General features: G+C 41.2%; 1 protein-coding gene across 3 annotated transcripts in view; it reads right to left on the reverse strand.

The window, feature by feature from the left end:
- Positions 1 to 27103, reverse strand: part of ANTXR2 (ANTXR cell adhesion molecule 2) — a 118355-nt gene that overhangs the window by 64362 nt on the left and 26890 nt on the right. For all 3 annotated transcript variants that reach the window (XM_030007609.2, XM_030007599.2, XM_041123188.1), the window contains exons 8-10: positions 22559 to 22619; positions 21344 to 21439; positions 16630 to 16699 (exon numbers count right to left, since the gene is read on the reverse strand). In XM_030007609.2, the coding sequence (XP_029863469.1) occupies positions 16630 to 16699; positions 21344 to 21439; positions 22559 to 22619 (227 nt within the window). The remainder of the gene's footprint in view (positions 1 to 16629; positions 16700 to 21343; positions 21440 to 22558; positions 22620 to 27103) is intronic.

Consider the following 27103-nt stretch of genomic DNA (forward strand, 5'->3'; position numbering starts at 1 on the left):
AAGGAAGATGGATTGGTGGCTGACTACTATTGCCAGCACTAGCAGGCACTATGTCAAGTGTCATATACTCGGGCTCGCATGTTTTTCAGCTGAGCAGCTAGGAAACAAAACACATTTGAAACTTCAGAAGAGAAGTAAAGTACTGTTGAGGCATGTTCTCACTATGCTAGCAGTGCCTCTAACTGTTACTCATGTTTAATTTCATCCTCCTGTATAAGAAAGCCTACACAAAAAACCTAAGTCCGCTAAAATGATCATATAAATTATTTCATACAGGCCTTCATAAAAGTAGGCTTCCACATATCCCTTAGATCTTTAGGAAACAAATTACTTCTTTTGCAGCAATGCTTCCTATACTCACAACCTCCAGGCTGCCCCCCCGCACCCTGACGGATTTGTCAGCAAAAATCTAGGCGCGCATCGTGCCTTATCCCAAAGGTGGATATACTAGCTCACTAAAATACTGCATTTCACACTAACTGTTCCAGTGTGAGAGTGTGACAGCGTATCTTAGGAGTTCCTGGAGCTATGACTTAGGTATTGGGCTTTCTTGGCTCCCCTAGAAAAAGTCCAGCTTTCAAGACTTAACAATCGATCCTGTTAAACTTCTCACTCCATTTCCCTCTTGTGCATTAAAGCTTGAAGCAAAAGTCACCCTTTTTTCTTCTACCTTCCCTGTGTCATGCAGCAAACTACATACTCCTGCTGTGATACGTATTATTTTCTTAAATTTATAGGGACGGTTCTCTCTTGCTTTTGTATGGAACATCTGTATCAGTCTGCTGTATTACTAGCAGCCTTCTGTAGCTACCACGCTTATGCTGTTGGCCACCGTGAGCTTGGTGAGTCTTGGCTGAAACATGCAAGGTTTGTCTAATTTAGCTATTAAGAAATGAAGCTATTTTTTTAGATGGTCTTTGTTAGCAAACTGAGTGAAACAGGAACCTGAAAGATGTTTGGATAAAACACTCCAGAAGACCATATTAACCCCTACCAAAGAAAAGGATCATTGCCCAGCTATCTTGTGGATCTTGACATTTCCTTGAACTCACTAGGGTTGTATGAAAAATTTTGTATAATACCTAAGATTTCCAAGTGGACTAGTGGCCATGTTTACACCTTACTGTTTGCAACATAGAGCTGGCCTCTGTTTATGTCCACTGACGAGCTCCACTCAAACGGGGATTCCCCGATGGATTGCGAAGTGGTAACATTACCACTACTGTCCTCTACTAGAAAAGGCAGCTTTAAATTCCAGTCCCACCAAAAAACGTTTGCTCGGCTAATGTGCTGTACACGCCCGAGAGCTACATTCCAGCTCCATTCTCTTATCTAAATATTCTACCTGGGATTTAGGAGAAAAACAGCGAGTAGGGAGGTCTGTAATCTATTCTCTTACACGACTTGCCTGAGTCCCAGAGGAGCGGTGTGCCGAGCGGGCAGGGTCACGGGGACACACCTCCAGCATTTGAAGCTGTTTTTCTTAGCTTCAGAACAGAGCCACACTTGGGCGCTACCAGGTAAATGACAAATAAACAATTCCTATCAGAGCACGTGAGTTGGTGGAAACAGATCCTCAAAAGTGGCACAAAAATCTCAGTCCAGCAAAATGCCCAGGAAGAAACTTGCCATTAACTGAACAGAAGCATACCACAAAGTCTGCTCAGGCCAGTTACTGAAGGCCAGTTATTACAGAGAGTTACTAAAATGGGGAGCTTACCTGTATCTTTAAGAGGGTGCCACTGAGCAAGCTCCGGTTTGCCTCTGGGACTGAACTCTGCTGCCAGTGAGGTCTACGGATCTGATCCTTATTCACAGCAACGCCTCTGTACACCGTTCCAGCAGTGCAGACGGCCACGGAAAAGGGCACCGATAACCCGTGTGTCTAAAGAAGAGCCGGGCCCACAGCTCACTGACTCCCATGGACTGCGGTAAGAGCCAGTTTCGAGTCCCTGGTGCCATGTGCCACCTCGCTACTGTCAAGCTTTGCATTCCCCCAACCTTTAGCTGTCAGACAGTCTGACAAATATCCCAAGCAACAGGCTCACTGAACACATCAGCTATCAGCACAGATACAAAGCAGTAGGAACAACCAGTTTCCCTATCAACTTCCATTCTGATACAGAGCTGCAGGGATAAGCCATTTGAGATTTTCATACTCGCTCAGTTCTAGCAGCCACAAAGTGAACTCACACAGATAATTATCTCATCTTCAAAAGGATGAACCCGTCAACATACAAAATCACTTCCTTCCTGAAACAGTCATGTCTGTAGGGTATAAGAAACGTGGTTTTTCATTTCTTTAGCATCCAACTGTTTGATGGGCTCTGTGTACTTCTGATTCCTATAAACGCTACCCGTTCAAATTTGGAGTTCCAAAAACTAGGTGTCCTATTTCTTCTACTCGCTCATTCACAAACATCCAAGAGAGACGTATACATAAACACATCCAGTGTTTACTAGTAACTGTCCACATGTGTGAGGCTTTTAGCTCAGCACTCTGTGTGAACTGCAAATATTTTGAAAATAAAGTGACATTCAGCAGTGGTTCTATTTTTTGGGCACCTTCATTTCCCACTGGTGATTGTCAGTATTTTGTGAGTGTCAGGTTCCTTCAGTAAAGTTCAAATCAGCTAAGAGCTGAACCAGCCTATGTCACCAGATAACATTTCTAAATCTTTGGGCCTCTGCTGATGCTTTTTTCTGTAGACTGGAGGACTACAATTTAATGGGTTATGAAACTGCAGTGATTTTTCATGACAGGCTTACCTCAGGAGGGAGGGAGCAGCACAGATTTTGGTCAGCTGGTCGTAAGACCATCCCTTCAGTCTCCCTGGTGGAGGTGACAGAAACGCCTCAAAAATGTCTCCACAGGCACTAAATGCCTGGTTTTGTAAGCCTGTATGGCCAGATCTCCCAGCAATTATTTATGTGATTTACATGACTACACCCACAGTATCTTAATTGCTTTCCAAAGACTCAGGGAAAATTGCCTTTCCTTCTGCTGAGGTGTGTAGAGAGAGCAAGACAAGACAAGAGAAGGTGTCAGTACCCCATCCTAGCACCAAAAGAAAGACCGTCCTGGCCTGTGAGGCCTGCGTTTGAACCCTCGCTGTGCCCGATTCACTGTGAATCCGGTCACACCCGAACAGCACAGCTATGCCTCCCAGGGCAGACTGTCCCTGAAGGGAAACAGACCTTTTGACACAACCTTATTTTTGCAAGGAAGGGTTAGACTGATACTAGTTTCGTACCAGCACAGAGCAAAAAACAAGTGTTGAGCTCTTGAAAGCTGCTGCAGAAGAGATTGTCTCCTCAGGTCAACCCTGAATAAAACCCACAAAGAATCAGGAAGTGTAAATGTTGATGTTGCTGTAGCGACCCAAGAAGACATCCTCTGATGCCCGGCTGAAACCTCACCTTTGCTGTGTGACACATTCTGCGTGGGTCACGGTGTGGATTTTATATCTGTGCACATGGGAAGGAGAAGCAGACCCCCAGGGTAACAATCAGAGGTTCTAGTAATCGAGGCCCGCTCACGCCGTGCACAGTTATACCCAAGAACACAAGGCGTCAACCAGCTTCTCTATGTCTAGCTTGAAAAAACACGGCTGCGGGAACAAGCCTCCCGGGAAAGACAAGTGCAGCCCTTCACACTGTTCCTCAAAAATGCAGCAGTGCCCAAAGCCAGCATCTTTTTAAGGCTTTTAGCCAGGATGCTCATTCCTATCTTCTGATCAGTTCTGACACAGCACTTGAGGTAAAGTGGTATCAAAGAGATGGCAAACTTGAGCTAATAAGCATCTGTAATTAACATGCTGTGCAGATACTCACAAACGCTATTGCTTTTTATGTACCACAGGTCTAATGTGCAATGTTCCAGTGGTCCGTACTTTTAAATCTATTTCACTGTAATAGGAAAAACTGTGGGGTTTATTTACAGTTCATAGCCCTTGCTCAATGTGAAAGGGATTTTCCTGTATTTTGTCTGTGAAGTATCACTTTTTGGATGGGAATCAATCCTGGAAAACTTAGTCTGAAAAGAGCTTTTAAAAAATCTTCTTATTTATGACCAAAGTTAACCACAAGACTCTTGCAACTTTAAACTGCATCAGTCATGGCCCGTTGGCTGTTCTAATAAATAATTTACCAAAAAAATGTAACTTGAGAAGACCCAACAATTGCAATTCTTTCTTTCCTTTATGTCCACTGCTGTTTTATTGTTACAGAAGAGGAACGTGGCCCACTGCCATATGTCACTACAGCTCTGGTCTAAAGAATTTCATGCCCTGTGAAATACAGCTGACATTTCAATCCACGGTAACCTATTTGCAAAGTATTCATTTGCTCCTTACTTTACGAGTATCCAATAAAAGACTGCCATTTTATGACTCATTAAAAAAGATGAAAAAATTAAATAAAATTGTGAAAGACATTTGCTGGAAGTAATAAATAATTTACCTCCAATTTTCACGCACTGAAAATTAAACTGGCAACTGCTCAAAAAGTTACTAAAATTATGGTGACAAAGGTATTTTAGAATCAAGTGCGAGCATTAAAATAGCTAAAATGCTGTACATAGTAGGAAGGAAAAAATAGATCTACGTATTTAAAAGGGTGCTTTCCCTTAGAAAACCTGCCTCCATGAATTAATATATAGCTTTATTACACAGTTAGTATTGGTAAGCCAGTACTAAGTGTGTGTGTGTGTGTGTGTGTATGTATGTGTTCTAAATATATCTATACATACATATGCATGCATGTATGTGTTTGCATATGTATATATTTATGTATAGAGAAATCACACACTGGAAAAAGTAACAGTGGTGGGAGAAGGGTTTGGTGGAACTACCGATTTCAGTATAAATTTTTGCATGCCTATCACTTTACCCCCATGTAATTTACCATCCCCTACACCACAGTCTGGTGGCACAAAGGGGTGCCACCGTGACCATGCTTTATTTTGAATGGCATGTTCAAGTTTTTAACACAGAAATATTCACCACTGTTCACAGCTGGAGCAAATACAAGGTGTCATTCAGTGCAAGTATTTAGTGTTTTAGAGTTTGAAGGAAAAGCTCCATGGCCAAAAGCTACCAACCTCATCTTGGGAGGCAGACTGAAATTTTTAGTGCCAGGTGAGGCAGCCTTTGCCATGCCACCCCTCATTTTCTGCCTAAAGGTTGTAAAGCAGGGGTAGTGGCATACACAGAGAGACAACCAATGCTCAGCTATAGGGTAGGGGAGACAGCCGCTGGACTCTGAGTGATAGGTGATGGTGTCTCAGTGGGGTCAGCTCCCGTCTCACTGTATGGGCACAGGGCTTTCATCTGACCAACTTGAGTTTGAAATCGTTGGCCATTATTTGCTGGGGATACAACTTATATTTACCCACACATTCTCACCAACCAAAGCACAGAGTATCCTTTCCCCTGTTCTCGGTTAACAAACACTCCAGGACCACAAATCTGACTCTCTGCATCTAGGGACGCATCCCTGCAGCAGAAGGAGGCAACACAAAGCCACAGAGTAAGGTATTTCAAGTCCATGCTTCTGGTTTTGTTGTGCTTCCTAGATCAAAAGCCCCAGCTGCATAAGGACACAGCAAGTTCCCTTGGAGCAGGGTTACAAACCTCGCCTGCCAAATGTTCGGTGCAGTTCCACTGTGCCAAGGGTCATCTATGCCTGGGAAGCACAGGAAACAGTTTACTCGAGTCGACAGGGACTGTACTGGGGACAATTAATAATGTGCAGTTACGATAAATGGTCAGAGTTGTTTTCCTCCCTCCAACCACACAGGCATAAAAAAGAATATTTATTTATTTTTCCCGAGGACAGCAAGACCTGCACTCTATGCAAATCATTATCGTGGTTTTGGGCTTTTGGTAAAGAATTAGTATAAACTTCCTCCCCCCCCCCCCCCCCCCCCCCCCCCCCCCCCCCCCGGTGTAGCTTAGCACTGACATAAATTCAAGTTACAGTTCTCTTAGAATCCCCTCGTTACCCCAGAACTACCTAGCTTTCTCAATGGAGTGTTCAATATACTGTCTATCTGCGTTTGGCTTCCCACGGGAAACGGTCAGAAATGTAGAGATATGTAAGTATTTCACTGCTGGAAAGTGCTGGTGAATTTGAAAGAACTGGAAGCCAGCAATGAATTAGCTCTGATCTCATGGAATCATGGGAACCTGCAGTAACAGGGTATGAAATGTCATTATTATGTTAAATTAGTCTATTAATTCAGCTCAGGATACTATGTCCACTGCATAATATTAAGCACTTAGTTCTGCTCACGCACTCTTTCTTAATGCTCTGGGAACACTATGTGCCCTATTGAGGAACGTGAAGGACTGCATTAGAAATTACTACTGATCTTAACATCAGATCCATATGTCTTAGGAGCCAGTTAGCCTATACAATTCATTGAGGATGTTTCCATCTGTGAATAGTTCCCATTATAATCTAATTGTGTCAAACTAAATGTATTTCTAAAATATTTTCAGAAGTTAATATTTATAACAGACATTAAGCCTAATCCAGCCATATTTCTGGTTTCCCCTTACCTGACTTTATTTCTCTAGCTCTTTTGGAAGGGGGGAGATTGTGCCATGTGAGTAACCAGTAATTGGTAACCATGCTCTTTTTTATTTTTGTTGGAACAAAATGCTTGCATAGGGAAAAAAAAAACCAGCTGAACTGCTGGTGCTGAAAATAAATGCTAAGTCTCAGTGACTTTGCAAAGAAAGGTATTAGTCCAAGTGGGAAAGGATCTGATTGACATCAACTCTCTTTACCCAGTGCTACTGGGGAAGAAGACCTGTTTACATTGAAGGATAATGTTAATATCAAATCAATGGGCCTAATTAGCCATGAGTACATCTATGATGGAGAAGTATTCCGGTCACCTGAGCACAGAGGCTCTGGAATAAAAACGACAGGTGAAAACAACCTGATTTGGAGATGGTATGCTACCAATTTATGAGCACAAGGAACTCACGTGGCTGACAAGGGCAGGAGGAAGTCAAAAGGGGGCAAGCATTCAGTACTTATTTCCGTTTTGGTCAGGTTTTGGGGTTGGTTTTTTTTTTTGGTGGGGTTGGGGTGTTTTTTTTTTTGTGTGTGTGTGTTGGCTATTGTTACATCCCCTGTGTTAGAGAACTGCTCAGCTACTATGCGCAGGGAGGCCAGAAAGGCTTTAGGAAGGCTGATAAGCTTTAGGAAGCCCAGTGTTTGTCCTGATGGCTGGTAGCTCTTTCTGCAACAGTGGACTGCCTGTTCCCCTCCACCGAGCACTTCCTAAGGTACAGCTGTACAACCAGTTACTGAGAGGTAATCAGTCATGTGGGTTTATTGTGCTTTTCACTTTTTATAGTAATAAGTGGTATTATCTGAAAAGTGCAATACCTTAGTCGACAAGTTATCTCTTAACTGAGAAATCCTATTGAATCCTAATTTTAATTGCTCTCTCTTTCTCTGGATAAGGTGTTCTTTAAGCAATATGTAGCTGCAATGTAGTTTATAGACTGAGGATGATGCTTTGAAAAAGGGTCCTTAAATCCGCGCTTGAATATTTGAATAAGTTTCTTAATTTTCAAGTGGCTAGGTACTCATCACACGCATTGCCCCTTACATGAATGAGTAATTCAGTTCTGTGGCCAGATTAGTCTTTTGCTTTAATTGTTACAAAGGTTACGATAAGGCTATTTAGTCAACAATACCATAAAAAGACGGTAAATGGAACTTGTTAGTTGGAAAGAGAACAGAAACTGCTCAACACACCCCATGAAATATTAATCCTTTCTTAAATGACTCTGAAAGATACACAAGTCAAATCCGCAGCTTGCATACAACTTGCCTTCCTTGGCACTTCTTCTCTGTGCTTGCAACATGTTTCCAAAAATTTTACTTTTATCAGCCAAGGAGGAAAAAGTGACAAAATAAAAAGAATAACAGTAATTCCAGCCATAGCCGTAGGAAACAACAGTAATTATCTCCTTCATCTGGTTTTCAGCTACCCATTTCCATGTCACAAGAAAACTCAATTGTTACACACAACTTTTCTCAATACTCCTTAAGGCAGACAAATGAATTTTCTATTAAAATTAATGAACTTGATGAAGTTATGGGCTTGTCTGAATAAACAGGTTATCTTGTATGTTTATGTACGAGCTCTGGAAGTCACATGGTTTTGTGTACTTGAGCATTTGCATGCAGCTTATGTGGGAGATACACCTGGTGTGACTTGTGAAGAACGTCACTTAAATATATGTTCGGACTTACAGTAACATATTCAGACTCTCTTAGCTTATCTACTTTGTATTTTTTTCCATCTGGTAAAAGGAACGCAAAAAGACAAAGGCTAATTTTAACTTTACAATTGTTATTGAGTTACTAAATAACACACCATTGAAAGGTCACAATGTAGGATGAGCACAGCAATGATTTTTAGTTGTTAAGCATGCGCATTGTAGGCAGGCTGACTGTTGTATGGGAACTGTCTGTGTGAGAGGTTATTAGAGTGGCTGCAGTGGTCTGTTATGCCAACACTGAGCTAGTAAGATGTGAAAATTAGTGCTGGGTTAGGCCTAAGTATTAGCTTATTGCCTACTTGTTTTTTTAATGCTTGCAGTGTTAGAGGGAAGTACAACTGTGTAATCTTAACAATAAGTTAATGACACTTTTTGTGGGGGAATGTAAATCTGCTTATCATTCACGCCCAGCCCCCACTCACACACATTTCCAAAGGCATTCATATGCCTCCTTTGAGAGAACTAATGATACTGTATCAGCTCTCTTTCTATTTAGATATTTATTTCATATTTGCTTGAAGAATCGGGCCAATGTTTTAGAAAGCACATTTAACTATACCATATGCCTACTTAAATCATCCCTATCAAACAAGTTGTAGGATGATGCTCTGGTTCATTCTGTTCTGTTTTCCCTTCCTTCACAATGTGTTTATGTATATTTATCCAATTTGTTCTGTTCCTCTTGCCAAATTGCAGGTTTGAGATCTCAACTATGCAGGGGCAGCTGTGCTATTGTTGATGCCTTACAAAACAAAGGTCACAGACTGAGCCTGTATCACTAGAACTAATGACAGCTGCATGTTAACCATTATGGTATAGGCACAGAATAATCAGGGTTCATGGACTCTCATAAGTAGGAATAAATCTTACCTTGCCCTTTGGTAAGCAAGAACTCAAGTCTCATTTTTAAGAAGTCATTTTTGTGCAAATTAGTCTCTTGCAAAATACCCTGCTGTTTATTTAATTTATTGACATAATTCCTCCCTCCATCTGGAAAAAAAAATAACTTTAAACAGCCCCACCAGAAAAAGCCAAAAACTGACAAACAAAATGACAGCTGAGCTGGAAGGAATTATCTCTTCTGCATGTAACTAATCTTAGCTTTTCTCACTCTTGAGATTGATAAGAATTACCAGCTGTTCCAGCCTAGGAAGTTATTGACCACATAAAGAAGTAGGCTACCACAGGATGACATCTCCTTCAAAAGAAGGTTGTTTCCAAACCTAGCCCAGCAACTCCAAGTAATGAAACAGCAGGGCGGGACTGTTTCAAATGCCCTTTGTTTGGTAAGAGAGATCAATCTGCAAGGCTTGTGAATTCAAAACTATTTGCCCCTTGGGTGGCCTGACGTATTATTCCTTCTCCTGCTGCCTTTCAGATCAGAAGCCAAGAGTCCAAAGTTATTTAAAAGGGTATTTCTTAGAGCTACATGTAGCTTTTGAAATACCAAAGAAGAGGGAATGTAATAGCTGGAGCAGACTAACGAGATGAGGCACATGTCCACAGACACAGCTCTGAGACTATACAGCTGGCTTTGAGGCTGTCTGTCGAAGGCTACTTCACCAGTGTGCTGTTAATTATTTAAAAGAGAGCACTGGGGAAACTACCATCACATCTGTCACCCACACACAGGCAGAACCTTCACTCTTTGCAGGACCAGATGTGTTTATTCGAAGCATGTACTAACTAGCTACTTAATGGGTTAGAATTATTAGCCAGAAGTTAATTAGGCAAACACATTAAACATCAGTCACCTTACAAAAAGCATCACTTCTTTAACAGTGCTTTTACTTCTTCAGAACCATTATCAACCACAGGATAAAGGAGGTGAAAAGTAAACATCCCATAAAGGAGCTGCAGTAAAAAACAGATTTATGAAATCTGATTGCCATGTAGTAATGAAAACTGCAATGCTCCAGGTGAATGCCTTAACTATGTGCCTCTTAATACTGCAAGTATACTAGCACATGGGAGGGAGCAGGGAGGCTTGTTTAAGGATCTACAGGTGTTGGAGAAGAGAAGGGAATTAGCAGTGGAAAAAGTTTTTTCTGAGTATAGTCAAGTCAAACTCGAAAAAGGATGGCTTCACTGCTCCTGCATGTATTGTACATATCCCTGAAGATGCAAGCACTTGCGTGGCATTCTGCCTGCATAATGAACTCGGAAACATTGCTGGCCAATGTAACATGCTCTTGTTCCCCAGGAGGTGCACTTCAAAAGTAATTTTTAAGTTTCTGGCTCCCAGGTTCATGTCACAAGAAGCAGTGGATGGAGTCAAGGCATAATATGCTTTATCTTTGAGCTAGTCAGGGCAGGGGGGGAACAGTTAGAATCCTTTCTTAGAAGCCTGCCATGACAACCATTTTGTAGAACACCTTTCAGCTGCTCTCGAATGAGAGCAGCTGTCTAGAAACCAAATGAGGTAATTTGCAGGACGGAGCCCACAATCCATTCATCTTCACTGTGTCTGTTTCCTTTCATGTGTCCATGCTCTTCCTCTTAAATCTGGTGCTGGTACTAAAAAAGATGACACTCTGAAACCGGAAAGCAAGAGTCAAAGTACCACTGTTCCACTGTCAGGGCAACATCTTTCACTCCTAGCACCTAGAATTAAGTATGAACCATGTGCTTCCTTTTTGTATTGGAAGATTGTTTCCCAGGACAAGAGTGCCAGTAACAGCTTGGGTGTGAATTCTTGGGCTTTCAGCTAGTTTTAGTCTTCACCTGCATAGCTGCTGTAAAGAGTGCTCTAGGCCCCTGAAGTAGTGAGCAGGAACTTCTTGGTGCATCCTGTAAACTGCAATGAATATGTTTTAAAGGCACTCCCACAGTACTGTTTTACTTTAAACTGTTTTTACATTATTTTGTCAGAAACCCATAGGAAGAAATGCACTGGATTCAGAAGTCTACTTCTCCAACTGCACAGAGCTACAAGCTCTTCCAGAAGACAGAATACTGGCTTCCCTTAAGCTCCTATTGAGACAATGCTCTCAAAGCCATGTTTAACTTGAAGCTTGTGGTTAACTCCCATTGTTTTCAACCCTCAGCCCTGCATGTGATCCACAGCAAAAAGTGGAGCAGCTAATTCTGCCCTAAATCTGTACTTCAGAGATAAAAATCATGCTACCAAAACTCTGGCCAGAGAATGAGAAAACTCTTGCCTGCATTCAGGCTATCACAGGCTACGAAAAAAGGTATTAAAAAGGAAAGAAATAGAGCTTGTTTTAGCACCAGCTCTAACAAAAATAGACAGAGGGCGGGTAATGCAAACTGTCAACCATAAGCAGCCAGATAGCATTACTAAACATTACAGGACTTACTTCCTGCTGTGGAAAAAACAATTGATTTTCTAAAAGTGAAACAGAATCCAAAAAAACGTTCTATTTTCATATGTAGAGAAGTTGAGAAACTTAAGAGAAAGATGCATGGATGCAATAGGTCGTTAAGCTAGTTCCTGAAATATGTTACTTAAAGGCTGAAGGTGCTACATAAAATAAGGAGAGGGTTACTTATTTCTTTGCTCATCTTCTTATTCCAAAGGGCTGAGACAAGATCTGAGTGGTAAAGACAGGATCAGAAGGAAATCAGTGATAAACCAGAAACAAAAAAATATTGAATTTTAAAGACCTGAGAAGTGATAGTGCAGAAACCACACAATGCTGCTCGTGTTTCTGAATTCCCTCTGAGCTGCCATCCCATTCACAAATGAGTGCAAAACAAGCAAAGCAGCTGCTGTCAACAGGAAGAACAAAGCCTTGAATGACACAGGCTCCTCCTATGAGAAGTCTGGTTAATAGCCAAATAAAAGCATGTCTCAAGGTAGCATTTGCAGTGCAGAAACATGAAGCGGTGTGCTCAGTCCTACAGATCGTTTTCCGCTATGTTTTCTTTCTAGGATGAAAGTTACTTTTTCTTACACTTGTAAGAGTCTGACTTATTTATTCTCCAATTACATTCAGACTCTGGTAAGACTTGCTTAGTAAGGTTAATTTTTCCCTCAGTAACTCCTTACTGGAATGTCTGGTTAGAAGTACATTTAAAGTTATCGCTGAACTTTTGCTGTTGCCAAGAGCTCTTACTACTAGCAATACATTAAAAAAAAAAAAAAAAATCTGGTGATCGCTAACAGATTATCTCATGCATTGTTGTGTGCTTTCTCTCAAGTGAACTGCACACCGCAGACTAAACTTAAGTCAGCTACTTTGAAACTGGAGACAACTAAGAATTTGGGAATACAAGCGTAGTAATTTTCCTTCCTACCACACAAAAAATAATTCCTATTTAATCTTTCCTTTTTAAGTGCCACCAGCTGTTCGTGTTGGACAGGATGTAGGAAGGGATATATGCAAGCTGAAGCCAACGTGATTTGAATAGAGGGCAAATAAGGTCATTAAAAAACAGTAGTGCAGACTGTACCATCTCTGCATGTGATCTGATCGTATTTATATTCAAGGTAACAGCGAGCGACCTCTCACCTGCACTCAGGTTTATGTTTGGATTTGTCCTTTTTGGCTTTGTCATTCCTTAAGCTTACAAGCCCACGGAGAAAGATACTGCCCACTTCTGTCCTAGGGCACCCCTCAGATAGGTAGAGTCAAGTACCATTCTCCGCAAGGGTGTCAAAATGTCACTCAACTGAGAGATGGAAACCATGTGATACTCAAAGCAGTGATCCCACTTAACCTGATGTTTGCCCTTCTGTTGGCGTTTTGAAACACATAACCAACTTTTTGTACATGTGCTCAGATAGATTTAGTAAATATGTTTCAAGCTATGAGAAGCTTATGAATCTTGTTGGACTGAGGGGTAATTGCTCGCTTCACTTTATGAGCTAATCTTAGAGCAAACACTGTCTGAATTCAAGTGCAGGACGCATAAAGGTGGAAGCTGGCCTGCAACACTGCAGCTGCATAAAAAAATAAACTTCCATAGTTCTTTGAACTATTTTAAGAACAATGATAATTTCTGAGCCTGTTGGTTCATTTTGAATAATTTAGGCTTTCCATTGAAGGCAGAGGGGAATTTACCACTGGCTTAGAGGAACAGAAGCCATCTGTTTGTGAAGTCAAGCCTATAGATATCTTTTCTGAATCCATACTCAAAGAACTTAGAGCAAAATGAAGAGAAAAGAACCAAAGGTAGAGCAAGAAGGCAGACTTATATACCAGTTTTTCCTGTACTGGTCTTCCAAAGAGACAAGGGCTCTGTTTTCTTTACAAAGCACAATGACTACAGAAACATCTAAAGCGACGGAGAGGTCAAAGAAATCTCGGATTTCTTGAGTTTGATTCCCTTGAGCTGTGGCAGAACAGTAAATTCAAGCCTGAGCTAAAAAGGGGAACTGATTTTCTGAAATATTCTGCAAGACCCTAAAAATATATGGCTTTTACATGGTCACTGCAGTAGAATCAGAGTCCTTTTTAGTAAACAAGCTTAGCTGTAATGTTACACTTGCCCTCACAGTATTTAAGTGGTCTCTCAAAGGACATGAAGCAAAGCAATTCAACTCAAGTTTGTCTCCTCATCTTCTTCCTGCAGAGCGTACGTAGTACTTTTCCTTTCTGGATTATTTCAATACTTTCTGACATTTTTTTATAATGCATATGTTGCTCATGTAGAAATCCCAAGTAATTCTCATCTGTTAGCTAATCAGGCGTCTTTTAAAATGAGCTGGTTTTGTAAACAGACTATGTAATTTTGTACTTCAGAAGTGGCATGACGAGAAGGTATTTTAAATGGCCCAAGCACCATAGTCATGTTGCCACATAACCTAAGTATACCACAGGCATCTGCTACATGGTATTGTGAAAAAACAGGCTTTGAAAAGAATGCTTGGTTAAATCTACAGCTGGCATTTTGGAGCCTCCTAACTAAATGCAGCCAGCAGCTGGGAAGAAAGTAGAAATACACAATGGCGTTAAGTCCGGGAGACCGTGGGTTTACCAACCCAACATCTTGCGTAGTTTGCCATTTTATCTATTCCACGTGGGTTTCTATTGTTCTGCATGTGAAAACTGCAAATTCGTCAGTCAACAAGAAGCGTCTCCAATTAGAAAAATATAATGAAACCTATTAAGTGAGTCTTTACCCAAGAACAAAGCTGCAGGCTTAAAAGTCACAGAGCTAACTTTGTCTGCTTGTATTGCTCTGAATTCCACTGAAAAGAGCACTAGAAAAAGAGCAGACTGGTTGTTGCTACATTAGCGACTAATATTAGCTCCACTACATGAGGAATTACTGGGAGTTATCCAGCAATAGCCTGAGCTGTGCCAACGGAAAGTCAAGAGTTCAAGTATGTATATATCTTTCATAGCTGTCAGTCTTTTGCATAGCAAACTGTTTATCTCTGGGCCAAAGCTGTAACTATTTCAACATCAGGTTATGGAAGTATATTTCACATAGCAACTTATGAAAAAAATTTTTTTCCTGTGAAGCGGTACAACTTTATGTGTATTGCTCGTGTTCATTCTTACGAACACTGCTGAGAAGAAACGTGCCGTAATTAGGTGCTTGATCTACGCTGCAATTACAATATGGTGACTTGTCTATCTCCATAACGCTTCACAGGCCAAACAAGCTCGTCACAGAATAAGAAAAAAATGCAGCATGTTCGAATAACTTCCACTGTGCTTTAATTTATATAAATATTCCATGCATTTCACATTCCTTTGGCAGGATAGGCTGTTTACATACTCTCAGACTAACAGTGTGTGGAAAAGCATTTACAGCTTCAGGTCTTGCAGTGCTTAATACTGGGGGCCTAATTTGTTACTACTGTTCTTCTGTTGTAAGGTAACTCCACTGAAATACTTGGCACGGAGAGGAGGGCTTCTTAACCTGAATGAATTACATGGTTCTGATGACAAAATCAGTTCTCTTACAGTTGCAAATGGTGCTGAATTGTTTTAGCTAAGACAGCAATTTGTTACAGCAGTTTGTTACAGCTGTTTTGTTGTATACTTGCTACACAACCACGTGCAGCCTAGCTCAACTGAAAATGGCGCAACTGTACTGCTTAACATAAAGGCGCACAGGTCTAACAAACTCCTGCATGTAGGACAAGATCAACATTTGCATAGCTGTGTAAAAGGCAACTTGAGTATCAGGAAAACGTAACAGCGTTAAAAACTCATCCCCTTCCTTTGCTCTCCATGTAACTCTCATCCATGCTTGTTTTCCCTTCATTGCCATAAACGAGCGCTCGCTCCTCAGAGGGGAGCTTTGGTGGCTGCACAGAGGCTACGATGCAGCTCCTCTGCAGTGGTTCACCCCACACTCTTCCACTGGGGTTAATCGCTGGAGTTTTTTTCTTCTACCTCTACCAAATTCCCTCCTTCCGGTTGCCATTTAATGCACAAAACAGATGTGCATTTGGGGTTTTGCTATTGGTCTTACACCACAACTGAGGCAGTTGATTGTTGCTTAACTCAGAAAATTAACTACTGAAAATCATCTATGCAATATGCTTAGCTTTTAAAATGCTAAGAATTGCCATAGAAAAATGACAATGCAGAGCTGTAAGGAACCACTGTGCTTCCTGTTGGATTAATATTAACCTCATCCCAAATAACTCTCTGAGAAGAACTACTTGTAAAACAGGGAGAAAGTCAACAGCCCGAAAGCCTTCGCCCTGCTACAGAGCCAAGACCTGACATGCATTTTTCTGACTTCTGATCAGCTTAGCATTTCACAAATCTGAACAATGAAGTTGAAGTGATCTTAAAAGCCTAGGGCACGTCTGAATTTGAGAGGAGGAGGGAAGGATTAGTTCTCAGAGGGCCAGAAGTAATGTGTAGCCATGGCCAGTGACACACAGAATAAGGCTAGAACTGCAGTTTAGCCACTGTGCTATTACAAGATTGCTGCCGTTGTTAAATTAGTGCCTCGTTTTATCATTACATGTTGAGCAGTGGTACGCATCTTGACACATAATTTTAATAATAGCTTGTAAGTGTCAGTGATAATGTAATCTATTTAACAATGAGCCTAAAGATTATCCAGAAGAGAGCATATTATGCCCTGTTAAAACAGCTAATCTGCATAAAACTTATGACAAGCCAGACCTTTTCAGTGTTTAATAAACTGGCTGAATATTCATTTTTAAGGCACTGTCCAAATTGGTTTGGTCACAGATGACTATTTAAAGCCCATTCCAAAGCTGGCAAATACACTAGGGAAATAACACAAGAATGCAACAACAAACCACCCCCCATAAAACCAACAAAAGACTGCCTCTAGCCAAAACCTCTCATGATTAACATCAGCAATAATGGGTCCAATTCTAGCAAAACATCGGATGACATTTGTTTCAAGTACTTACTGGCCGCTTTTGTATAGGATTGGTGCAGGGCAGAGCAAAAAATCAGATTCCACCGTTTTTGGTTTTTCATCTGAAAAAACAAATCACATGAGCTTAATATACTGTGTTACGTAAATGAGAAGCTGATGTAACGTGCTATAAAGTCCCTTCCTTTCTCACAGTATGCTGGTTACTGGTTTGGTAATGTCTGGAACTTGCAAGCAAAGCGGGCCCAAGTTAGGGAATAAAGCTGCTGCTTTTTTTAAAGCTGCACCTCAAACATACAAACCCAGAGTTGCCTTTAAATGCGAGTGTGAGCCCACGTTACACTGCTTACTTAATTTTACTCAAGTCAGCTCATGCTCTTCCGGAGAGATAATTTCCTAGAATCGAGACCATTTTTGCAAAGACTGAGAACACTATAAGGAGCTTCCTAATAGTTGGAAGATGAAGGTTTGTTTCTCATTAGCTCCAACCCTGTGCATTGCATTCAAGGGTTTTTTTACTAGCTGTGATGGGAGTGTCTACTTCTCCAGTGTTTCTCATGCCTTTGAGTCTCTAGCTGTTCGCAAATCTCTTAAACTTATAAAGCAGCTATTTGTAGAGCACCGTGTCCAGCAGAGCACTCCTTTTCTGCAGCTGTGAAAAGGAGAGGAGGGAGCTCTTTTACCTCATGTGTTTGGTAAGCTGGGAAAAATTCCGCTCCTGTGTGCAGAACCATCCTCCCAAACTTCCCCACAGTAGGGCTGTTATTTTCTGTATTGGAGCTGCTCCTGCAAGCATGGACTATTTTCTGATTTAGGGGTGAGAGCAGATAAATGATCTGCCAGATAAACTTGGAGATAACTCTGTCCTGCATTTGGGGAAGAGGCAGACATACAAGTAGTTCAGGGGCAGCTGAAGGAGGAGCTGTTAGCATAAATGAGCTTTTCTTATGTGCTATAATCTGCACTGACTGCTTGGCCTAGATTTGGGGCTAGTTGTGAGGTGGGGAAGAGGGATTAGCACATTGCCATATGTTTTTGTCTTAATGGTATGTTTCATAGATTATTTTTCTATCCCACAGCTACATTTGGCAGGTTTCCTTTCTAGCATTTGGTAATGGTTCTTTATAAATGCAAAAAGAGAAACATGCCAAATGCATCTTTTAAAACCAGAACTGACAAAATAACGGTTTGCTCTGGGGCTGATCCCAAAGCGCAGCCCAGGCTATCAGTTAGGGGAACTCTAACTTTAAAGTACATCCTCATGCAAGTACCCTCCATTATGCCCTCAAATGGTGAGGGTTCTGCTGAAACTGCCAGTTTTTCATAGAGAACGCAATGACACAGGAACAATTTTCCTTTTCTTGGGACCACCTCCTTCCTCCCGCTACTGCTCAAAGCACCCTTCTTACCCCTTTGACCACCCTAGCTCCACTGTTCTCTTTTAGGTTTCCTCTGAGACAAAAGCGCTTCGAGCCCAGCACAGAGCTGTAGACAATGAGCTTGCGTATCAGGGTAAGGGTCACATAAAGTTTCCCTATTTCCTTCCTATACTACTCCCTAAAAATCTGCTGTTGTCAATTGCTGAAGATGAGAACCTGGGTGGGTTGCAGCAGGCCTCTGGCAAGACCCCATAGAGCAGATTGTGTTTTTACGCTGCAACATATAATAAATACATCACTATGCCATTCCCCTCCCTTCGTGTGCTTTAGCGCACCCTTTTCTGAAGCCAAGAAAAAAAAAAAAAAAGCAGCCCTCCCTTCGTGTGCTTTAGCGCACCCTTTCCTGAAGCCAAGGAAAAGAAAAAAGCAGCCTAGAGATCTAGCTGGAAATTCTCACATCAGATGCTAGCAAGTATTTGAGGGTTTCATCCTGTCCAAGTATACTTATTTCTACCGTGGCAAAGCAGACATACACATGCCGTACAGCTATAAAAGACTAAACAATCAGAGAATCGAAGAAACCAGAGTCGGAAAATATTTCAAAAGGTCATTTAAAGAAGGCAACATGCTTCAGATATTCTTCAGTGACGCTCATCTAAGCTGTTAAAAGGCTTTCTAGGTAGCCTGTTCCAGGCCCGAGAAATGTTTACAGTGAGAACCGTTCTCCTAATGCTTCACCTAGATCTGCGGCAGAATTTGAAGTCTGTTGCCTCTTGTTCTCTTCTAAGTGGACTGGGAGAGTCCAGCTTATTCTTTTCAGCCCTTTAGCAGCCCGTAATTAACAATTACTTTGGCTATTCTTCCCTTCCTGTAGATGTAACAAACTGAATTTTTCTGTCCCTCCTTACAGCTAGTGTTCTGAACTTCTGCACATCCTTGCCAGCTTCTTCTGGACACCCTCCACAGTGGATTCATCCCCCGTTTGTAGCATGGAGCACATCAAAATCCAAGTTCCTAGGAGCAATCATTGGCAGCACAGCACAGCCCTTAATTCAAGCAGCACCGCAACCTACCAAACGTTAAGTACCATAAGTCTATCTGGTGTACGCTGCTAGCATTGCTACTAAATAATGCCAAAACTTTTAGTATGAAAGTAGCACCCGCCAGCAGGACAGAGGAGGTTTACGTTTGTGATGCTTATGGAAAATGGCTAAATCCCTCCTTAACTCTCATGTTCTATAGGTCCTTATCCCCACCAGTACCTTAATGCACTCCCCATCAGAAGGTATCGAATCGTACAAATGCCACTACAAACCTAACCATATTGATGCAAGCCTCAAAACGCTTACATGAAGAAGGGATGTGCTATTGTTTTAATTTCTCAAATGGACAGACTGGGTTGTAGAGAAGTAACTGCTCATGGTAAACAAGAAGTCAGGAGCAAAGCAGGAATAGAACTGAGGAGTGCTGATGACTTGCAAACCAGCCACTTCAATGAAAATTTAAGTTCTAATTATCTTCAGGTCATGTAACTGATGTCTCAACTATTTACCCCATATAGTGTGAGATGAGTTTTATTCATTTGGAACTAAACTAGTCTGTTTCCCCGCTTCTCCAAGTAAGAAAGGTACACCATGATAATAAATATACAACTGAAGCAATAATTTTGCCACATTGCAAATTCTAGCTCTACGAAGCTAATTTATGCAACAAGTTTAAATAAGCAAGCTACAGTTTAATGTAGGAAACAAAAGTGACAATTAGAATTGAAACTGAAGGGAAATTTATACAAGCAGACTTTATTTACACAGGTTGCCTTTATCCAGGACTACTGTGCTATTCTTTTATTCTTCCAGATTATTTTAGACATTTAACAGGCAGGAGAGATTGGCAGCCCATTCAAGTATATATGATATCCAGAGTAAGGAAGAAAATGTACTGGAAACACATGTTAAATTGGGTAGGAATTCAAGACAGGCTAATACAAAAATCAGACAGTAGGTAGGGAAAAAATGAGTTGGTTTTTTTTCTACAGGTCCATTTTGGGTCATTTTCCAGTCTGGCTTGCTTCTAAGGGATACCACTTAGAGCAAGAAGTTGGATGTATTTACACTAGCCAACCACTTCAGTTTCTGGATTAAAAAAAACGGCGGAAGTTTCTATTAGTGGCATTTTTTCCACCATCGTCTACCTTGTGCCAGTTCAGGGAACAGAGCAGCACAAGGAGACTAATCCAAATTCCGGCATGACTTTTCATCTGCCCGGCTGCAAGTTAATGCACTGAGCAAGAGAAGACCAAGCCCTGAATATTTTACTGAAAATTAAATTCTCCATGAGCATATTTACTTAATCAGATAGCAAGAAGAAAATAGTCTGCACTGCCTCTCAATTACTTCTAGAGCTTTTCTAACTTCTGCAGGATTCCACTCGGAAAAATTTCCCCCGTGACACTTGTAGTTTGACAAAGGAATAACTAAGGTTTGTAACACCTGACCAATGGCGAGTACTAACAAAAAAAAAAAAAAAAAAAAAAAAAAACCAAACACATAACACCCATCTGCATACACCACACACAAACACCCCCCCCCCAAAAAAAACAAAACCCAAACAGATAAAGCTAAAGGGAAGGTGCCTGTAAAAGATGCCACGGTCACTCTGTCTGAAACAGAATTGCTTTCCACAGGTCAGGAAACTAGAGTCCAGTTAGGGATCTGGTTGCAGCGAGACACACTCCTGGAGGAGAGCGCTGCTTGGGACACTGAGCTGAAGAACCATGTCAAAATATAGGGACAAAATAGTACCACCTGTTCCGACTTGGCCTTATTCTATGCTGTTGCAGGAGCTCCAGGAAGAGGACTGACTCCATGTCAGGAGGGGCAGCCAAGCCCTGCCAAGCCCCTGAAACAAACAGCACAACGGCTATGCATCTAGTACAGCAGACAGAATGGGCAGGGACGCTCCAAGATAACAAGGTAAGCGCACCTCGGAAAACAGTGCCTTTTGGAATCACGATGAGACCCTATGTCTTGGCCTGGGCCTTCTTACAAGAAGGGGCACTTGGTACACTCTGTGGTCATGTTTTTTTCATTGGCAAACATCTGCCTACTTGTCACCATGTTAATTCACACAGCCATCTGGGCTGCCAAACACCAGTCACAGTTTACAGCTAATGGCAATTGGTAGCCAATTCAAACCCCTGAGCGAGGTGTGAAGTAACTTGCATCCTCTTACTAATCCTCAGAGCTTTCCTGCTTTCCTCCTCTTCGATATTTTTGCTCGTACGATTTTAATTAAATGAGGTAATGAGAAGCAAAGTAGAACACTTATTAGGAAATCTAAAGGCAGATCATGTCAAACTTCAATACTTACTAATTGTAGTTCCATTCAGTTGATAGGTACAAGTAACACCATCAGTTTTCCCACCAAGTGTTAAGCCACTTCCTCTAAGAACAACCTGAAACTCCTCTGGAGAGAAAAGCAAAACCCGAAATCACCAATCTTTAGTGCACTGCAGTAAATTAGACAAGTGGAGTTTCAATATAGCCTGCAGTAAATGAACCACAACATGGTAATGCTTCAGACTTGCTCAGGTTTCCTTTTTAATTGACCCCTGGTACTGCATTCTTCAGTTAGGTCACTATAGGAAAAATAAAGATTTGTTCCCAAATCTTTATCCCTGAGGCAGCCCTATTAAAATGGAAATTGATTCTGACTGTCAACAGGATCTGGGGCTCAACTGCACGGTAAGAAACAGTTTCCCAGTGAATACTCTGATAAATGAGAAATCTGGGTGTTGTAACAAGACGACTCACCAAACCTGGATCAGGCCCACTTAAAGTGCCAGATGAAGAAAACATTTCTCCTTAGTACTATTTCCCTGGAAGTTGCATAAGGGCCACACTATTTGTGAACTGTGCAAAGGAGGAGTGAAAACAGTTTGTTTACCAAGGCCACCGATTTCATTGAGACGATCCATGTTTTTACAAAAACATCAAAATAAGGAGATTTTGCAACTACCTTTTTTTGATTGGTCTGAAACTATGTATGGGTTGTGAAACCCAGAAAGAAGACAAGCACTTAAAATTTTGTGCAGCTCTTCTACTTAAATGTATTACCACTCGACGCACAAAAATGCAGTCAAATGCTTTACTGCTTACACTCCACAGATTTGGGGCACGGCACTAGAAATATTGTCAAGAATTTATATGAACGTAAGTCACCAGGTTTCCCAGAACCTCTAACTCTGTGACCATAGGTAAAATAGTATGCAAGTGTCACGGAATAAGTATAATTGCTTTGAATACAAGGGCAAGTGCAGAGCATGACCAGTGGGACAGAGGCAGATAAATGCATCTCAAACTACTACATGCATTACCTAAACTATGAAAGTAGGCCCTGGAAGGCAGCTCCTCTGAGGAGTAAAATGAGTCAACAGAGAAGGATCTGATCTTTCTTAAACTCCTTGAGGATTTTTTTACGTAGAGGTGTTTTATTCTAGAGACCTCTGGGGTTTTTCTTTGGGTAAAATAAGGAAATCACAGTCCTGTAATAATTGAGTATTATTTTAGAATTATAAAAACTTACCTCCCACACAGACACTGGATGGCTCCAAATACAAAATCTCAGTACATGACTGCTTCAAAACCTGTTGCAAAGGAGGAAACTAGTCATAAACAGGTTTCAGAGTGCTATTTCACTGAGAAATACTACTTTAAAACAAACGCTTATCCCCAGAAGATACAGGCGCACAGCTACAGGTTTGATTTGCATTAAGTCTGACTTTGTAGGACACTGCCTTGACCATGTGAAACTTCTGCATGCCTGCACAGTCAAGTCTCCTAAGAGTTCACAAGACTTGGATTAGTTTGTTAAATCCGGGACAGTCTTCAAAACACAATGATGTCTGATGTTGGTCTTGAAATTTCTGTCCAGATCCCTAACATAATTTTCCATGAACTCCAGTCTTAATGTTTAAGCCAAAAATTAGTCACAAGGAGCCTGATCCAAAACCCAATCCAGTCAAAAGCGGTCTTCCAGCAATCTGTGGGTCAAGCCAAGTGCAGGTTATTCCAAGTGCTGGCATCCTGCCCTATGTAGAGCACAGCAAGAACACACGGTGTGCTTGACTGCGCTGCCTTCTGTCGGATGGGGTTTTTTCACTGCTGTAGTAGTCAGCCTGCTTTGATTCTTCAACTAGTCAGGGAATATTCTTCCAAAAGGCTGGGACAAAACAATACTCCTACAGGTGACTTAGAAATACAAGGGATGGGATGTAAGAGAGAGGAGGAACTAGACACCTTGGACCGATTTGTACTTACAAAGGTCTCAGATGTTACCTTTAGTTTCAGCAAAGTCACATTTTAACATTTACAAATACATCAAGTGATCAAGTTATCCATGGTCACTTAAGCAGACGCATAAATAGCACCCAGGTGTTGACTACTGCAGAGCACTTCATTTTCCATTCAAAAATGGTGCATCTCAGAAGGAATGGGTCGAGCTTGTCTGACTAAAACTGTTTCTGGAATCTAGCCGGGAGACCATACTGTCTTCCCACTGCTAGGATCTCAGTCCCACAGCAGGGCTCCATCTCTTATTTGTTATTGTTGTCCAGGAAGGAGATGTGATACCTATTACGGAAATGTTAATCCCCCTCTCTAAGCAGGTAACGGGATTTCTGCTAACTCAAAGGGAATGAGTCTCTTGAAGCTTGTAGGGTTAAACACGCCCAAACAATCCACAACTTTCTTCTACCTTTGCATGATAACGTGTGATTTCTCCCAATGGTTTTTAATTTTCCTCCCACTCAGAAAACTTTCACGATGTCTTTATATAGCTTTCCGTCTCATAAGTGGTACATTTTTAGCAGGCATTCATATATAATCCTACATGGAATCAGTTCAGGTCCTTGCAATCACGTGCATAGTAGAAAGACCTGTTACTATCCCCTCTCCATCTCCATTTGCCAAAACTCTGCCTGTTCCTGAACTGCCCTGTCAGTAAATGTAACTCTTACTCTTAACTCCTTTCTCCTTCCTTCCCCCTCTCCCGCCCCATCTACACTATTTGCTAGTGATTTCTGTTGCTACATATCCAGGCCCAGTAGAAACAACAACATATTTGTCGTTGTTATGGCAAAAATCATGCCGAGCTCCAAAAAAAGAATAGCTGGCCTCATTTAACACTGTCCATACCACCTGTCTCCACACAAACTGTTGTGCACAAATTAACTTTTTAGTGCTTCAAAACCCATTCATAAACACTACGTAGTATTTAAAAAATTAGAGACCTTGCAGGCGCATACATTTGGATGAGACATAGCAATAGAGATCATTGGAAAGAATGTAGCTTGAAGTTCACTGAAAGTTGACCGGTTTATATTAGCTGAGGATGTCATGTCAATTCCAAAAAAGGACTCAGCTTTTTGATTCCTATTTCAGTGTAGAAAGAGGCAGTCTTGCTTAGTTTATTGGGGGGGGGGGAATATTTTGTGCATAAACAGTAAAGCATTTTCTTCCTTTACTGTAAAACATGTTCTGTTTTTTCTTCCTTCTGAAGAGACTGAGATGAATAGTCCAGTTTAAGTTAATGAGACTATTGACTTGCTTTAATACGAAGTACAGATCTAACAGTTGGCAGTATCAAAGCCCACTGAATTAATTAACTTTTTTTAGAGCAGCACTATATAGACAGGGAGGAACATTTCAACGCCTATCCTGACCCCATTTGCCCACTGTCTGATTAAGTAGGGCCACAATATGGATTGGGGAGGCAGGGAGAGGGGAAGACAATGATGGACATAACCTGTCTTTTCTTGGAAAGTAGTACTTCTGCAATTGCACTGTAACTGATAGTGATTTTTCTAATACTGTGTTTCCAAATGCAATATAAAACAGGAAAAGAACGTATTTGGACATGCTTAACGCCTTCTGGATTTAAGAATAAACTGTGGAGGAGGAACCAACCCCAACTGAGATAAAATATGGCCTAGGTTAAATGATCACAATCCATGAACAAAATACAATTTCAATATAGGGTTCAGGATACACTGACTTCCTGCATGGCAGCATGGAATTCATATTTATACATGTAGATGTGCTGCTCCTGACGTAAAGCGGGAAAATACTGGGGTTTAATACTGTTCCTAGAAATAAACAATTCCTTTGACACTAATTTTTCATCATTTTAATTATTGCCGTTCTCCACTTGGCTTGAGAAAGCTGTACTGTTCAAAGATCCTCAGTCTCTTTGCAAGTGTGGTGGCCTAAGACTGTCATTTTCACCCAAACAAAGCTTACACTAGGGAAAAAAAACCTGTGTGAAAATACCAAAACTTGTTTTTGTAAGTTTAACTAGTTCTTTTCCATCCTTCAAAAAGCTTCTTGATAGCCCATGCTTTAAAAAAAAAAAAAAAAAAGATAATGGTGTAGAAATCTGCCTTGTCCCTGACAAACCTCCTTCCTTTCAACAACCATCAAGTAACCTTAAGAGGCAGAAATAAAAGAAACCTGTAAAGAATTGACTGGAATCAGGTGGAACCAACCTAAAAGCATATAGATAGCTCTTTGCTCAGCCTTTTAAATTCTGGGTTCTTCTCAACACTCTCTCTAAGCAACACTGAAACAAGATGCAGAACCAAATTTTCCATCAATTAAGTAAAAATCAGAGCATTCTTGCAAAGGATCAAATCCCATTAGATGTCCCAAGCACAATCAGTTTGAATGGTTTGGCTCACAAGGCTATGGTAACTAGCATTTAGCTGTCACAATAGAAAACCTGAAAATATTTTCAAAGACAGCAGTCACCACTTGCTCTTTCACATGCGGGAGAGGAGAACATATTTTTGCATCTTAAAAGGATGTATAGAAACTTGTGGCCTTTCTTTACCCTTTTCTTGCTCTGGCTCATGCTCTTTTCTATCTGTTTTAATCTTTTTCTCACTCTTTCCATGCAAGCTGTTCCCTCCAGGTGCACTCCAATAAAAGGCTTGTCTCTTTTCCTTAGGAGGAATGATGTGAAGGCATCTTACTCATCTTGCCTTATGATCCATGTTCATTACTTAATATGCCTTCATATCTCTATATCAGGGCTGTTCCTGTTTCACCCTTCCTAGTACCCTGTGGAATGATCTTTCAGCGACAGCTGATGAGGGATTTTCCAAGAAGCATGTTAACTGTCAAAGTTCCCCTTTTCAGGATGTTGGTGCATTACCATACGGTTGAAAGGGGTAAGCGCTGGGCTTATGCCCAGTGCGTGGCAGCTTTCACACACAGCTGAAACCTAGTATCCTTGCTGCTTCTTCTGCAGTCCAAGAGGAGGGATCCGACCAGTCTCAACATTAATAGCTTTTAATGGAGCCATCTCACTTGTGTGTTACAAAGCACATTTAACTATGGCAATGTAGAAACCAAAGCATGCATATAATTTGCATGCTTAAAATTTAAAACGAACTTTAAACTATCTTGCTGTGGAAACCTAGGCTGCAGAGTCAGCAAGATCAAAATGAACTCTACAAAAAATCTGCACTATGCTCCCTCTTTCCCTGTTGAGGATAATCAAAGAGAATGATCTGGCATTGCAAATTCATTATTTAGAAACCTAATGCCCACAAGGAAAGTTGAAATAATCACTATATAAGGCCATCCTTGGATAGGATAGTTAAACACTATGCTGACATAAAAAAAAAAAATCCAGTAAGACTATAAATTGCCTTAGTTGAACAGCATACAGGGAGAGATGCAGAGAGCTGATGTCATCCATTTCATTTCCAGAGCTCCACACCAAATATAGGGCTCTCTTCTCCTGGGCTTGCAAAGGCTTTCCTCCCTAAATGCTAGCTGTCCCAGAAAGCAACATTTCCCCACAAACCAAAGTGCAAAACCAGAGTTGAAACATGTCAGCCTGTGTCCTGTTGTCTTACAGCTTCAGAAATGGAGAAGTGTGGAGGAACTACAGAGTGGTTCTTCCAAGTCTGAGACAGAACTGTCCTATGTGGAACAGGTTACAGCTGGAAACACACAGATGCTAATCAAAGTGCAGAGGATCACATCAAAAACATGGCTCTGAGCTTGCCATTTTAACACTTGTTAGGAAGCATGTGTGGCTGCTGGAAAAGGGAAGGCAGTAGAG

This window comes from Aquila chrysaetos, chromosome 1 (assembly GCF_900496995.4).
Source record: "Aquila chrysaetos chrysaetos chromosome 1, bAquChr1.4, whole genome shotgun sequence".
Classification (NCBI taxonomy): domain Eukaryota; kingdom Metazoa; phylum Chordata; class Aves; order Accipitriformes; family Accipitridae; genus Aquila; species Aquila chrysaetos.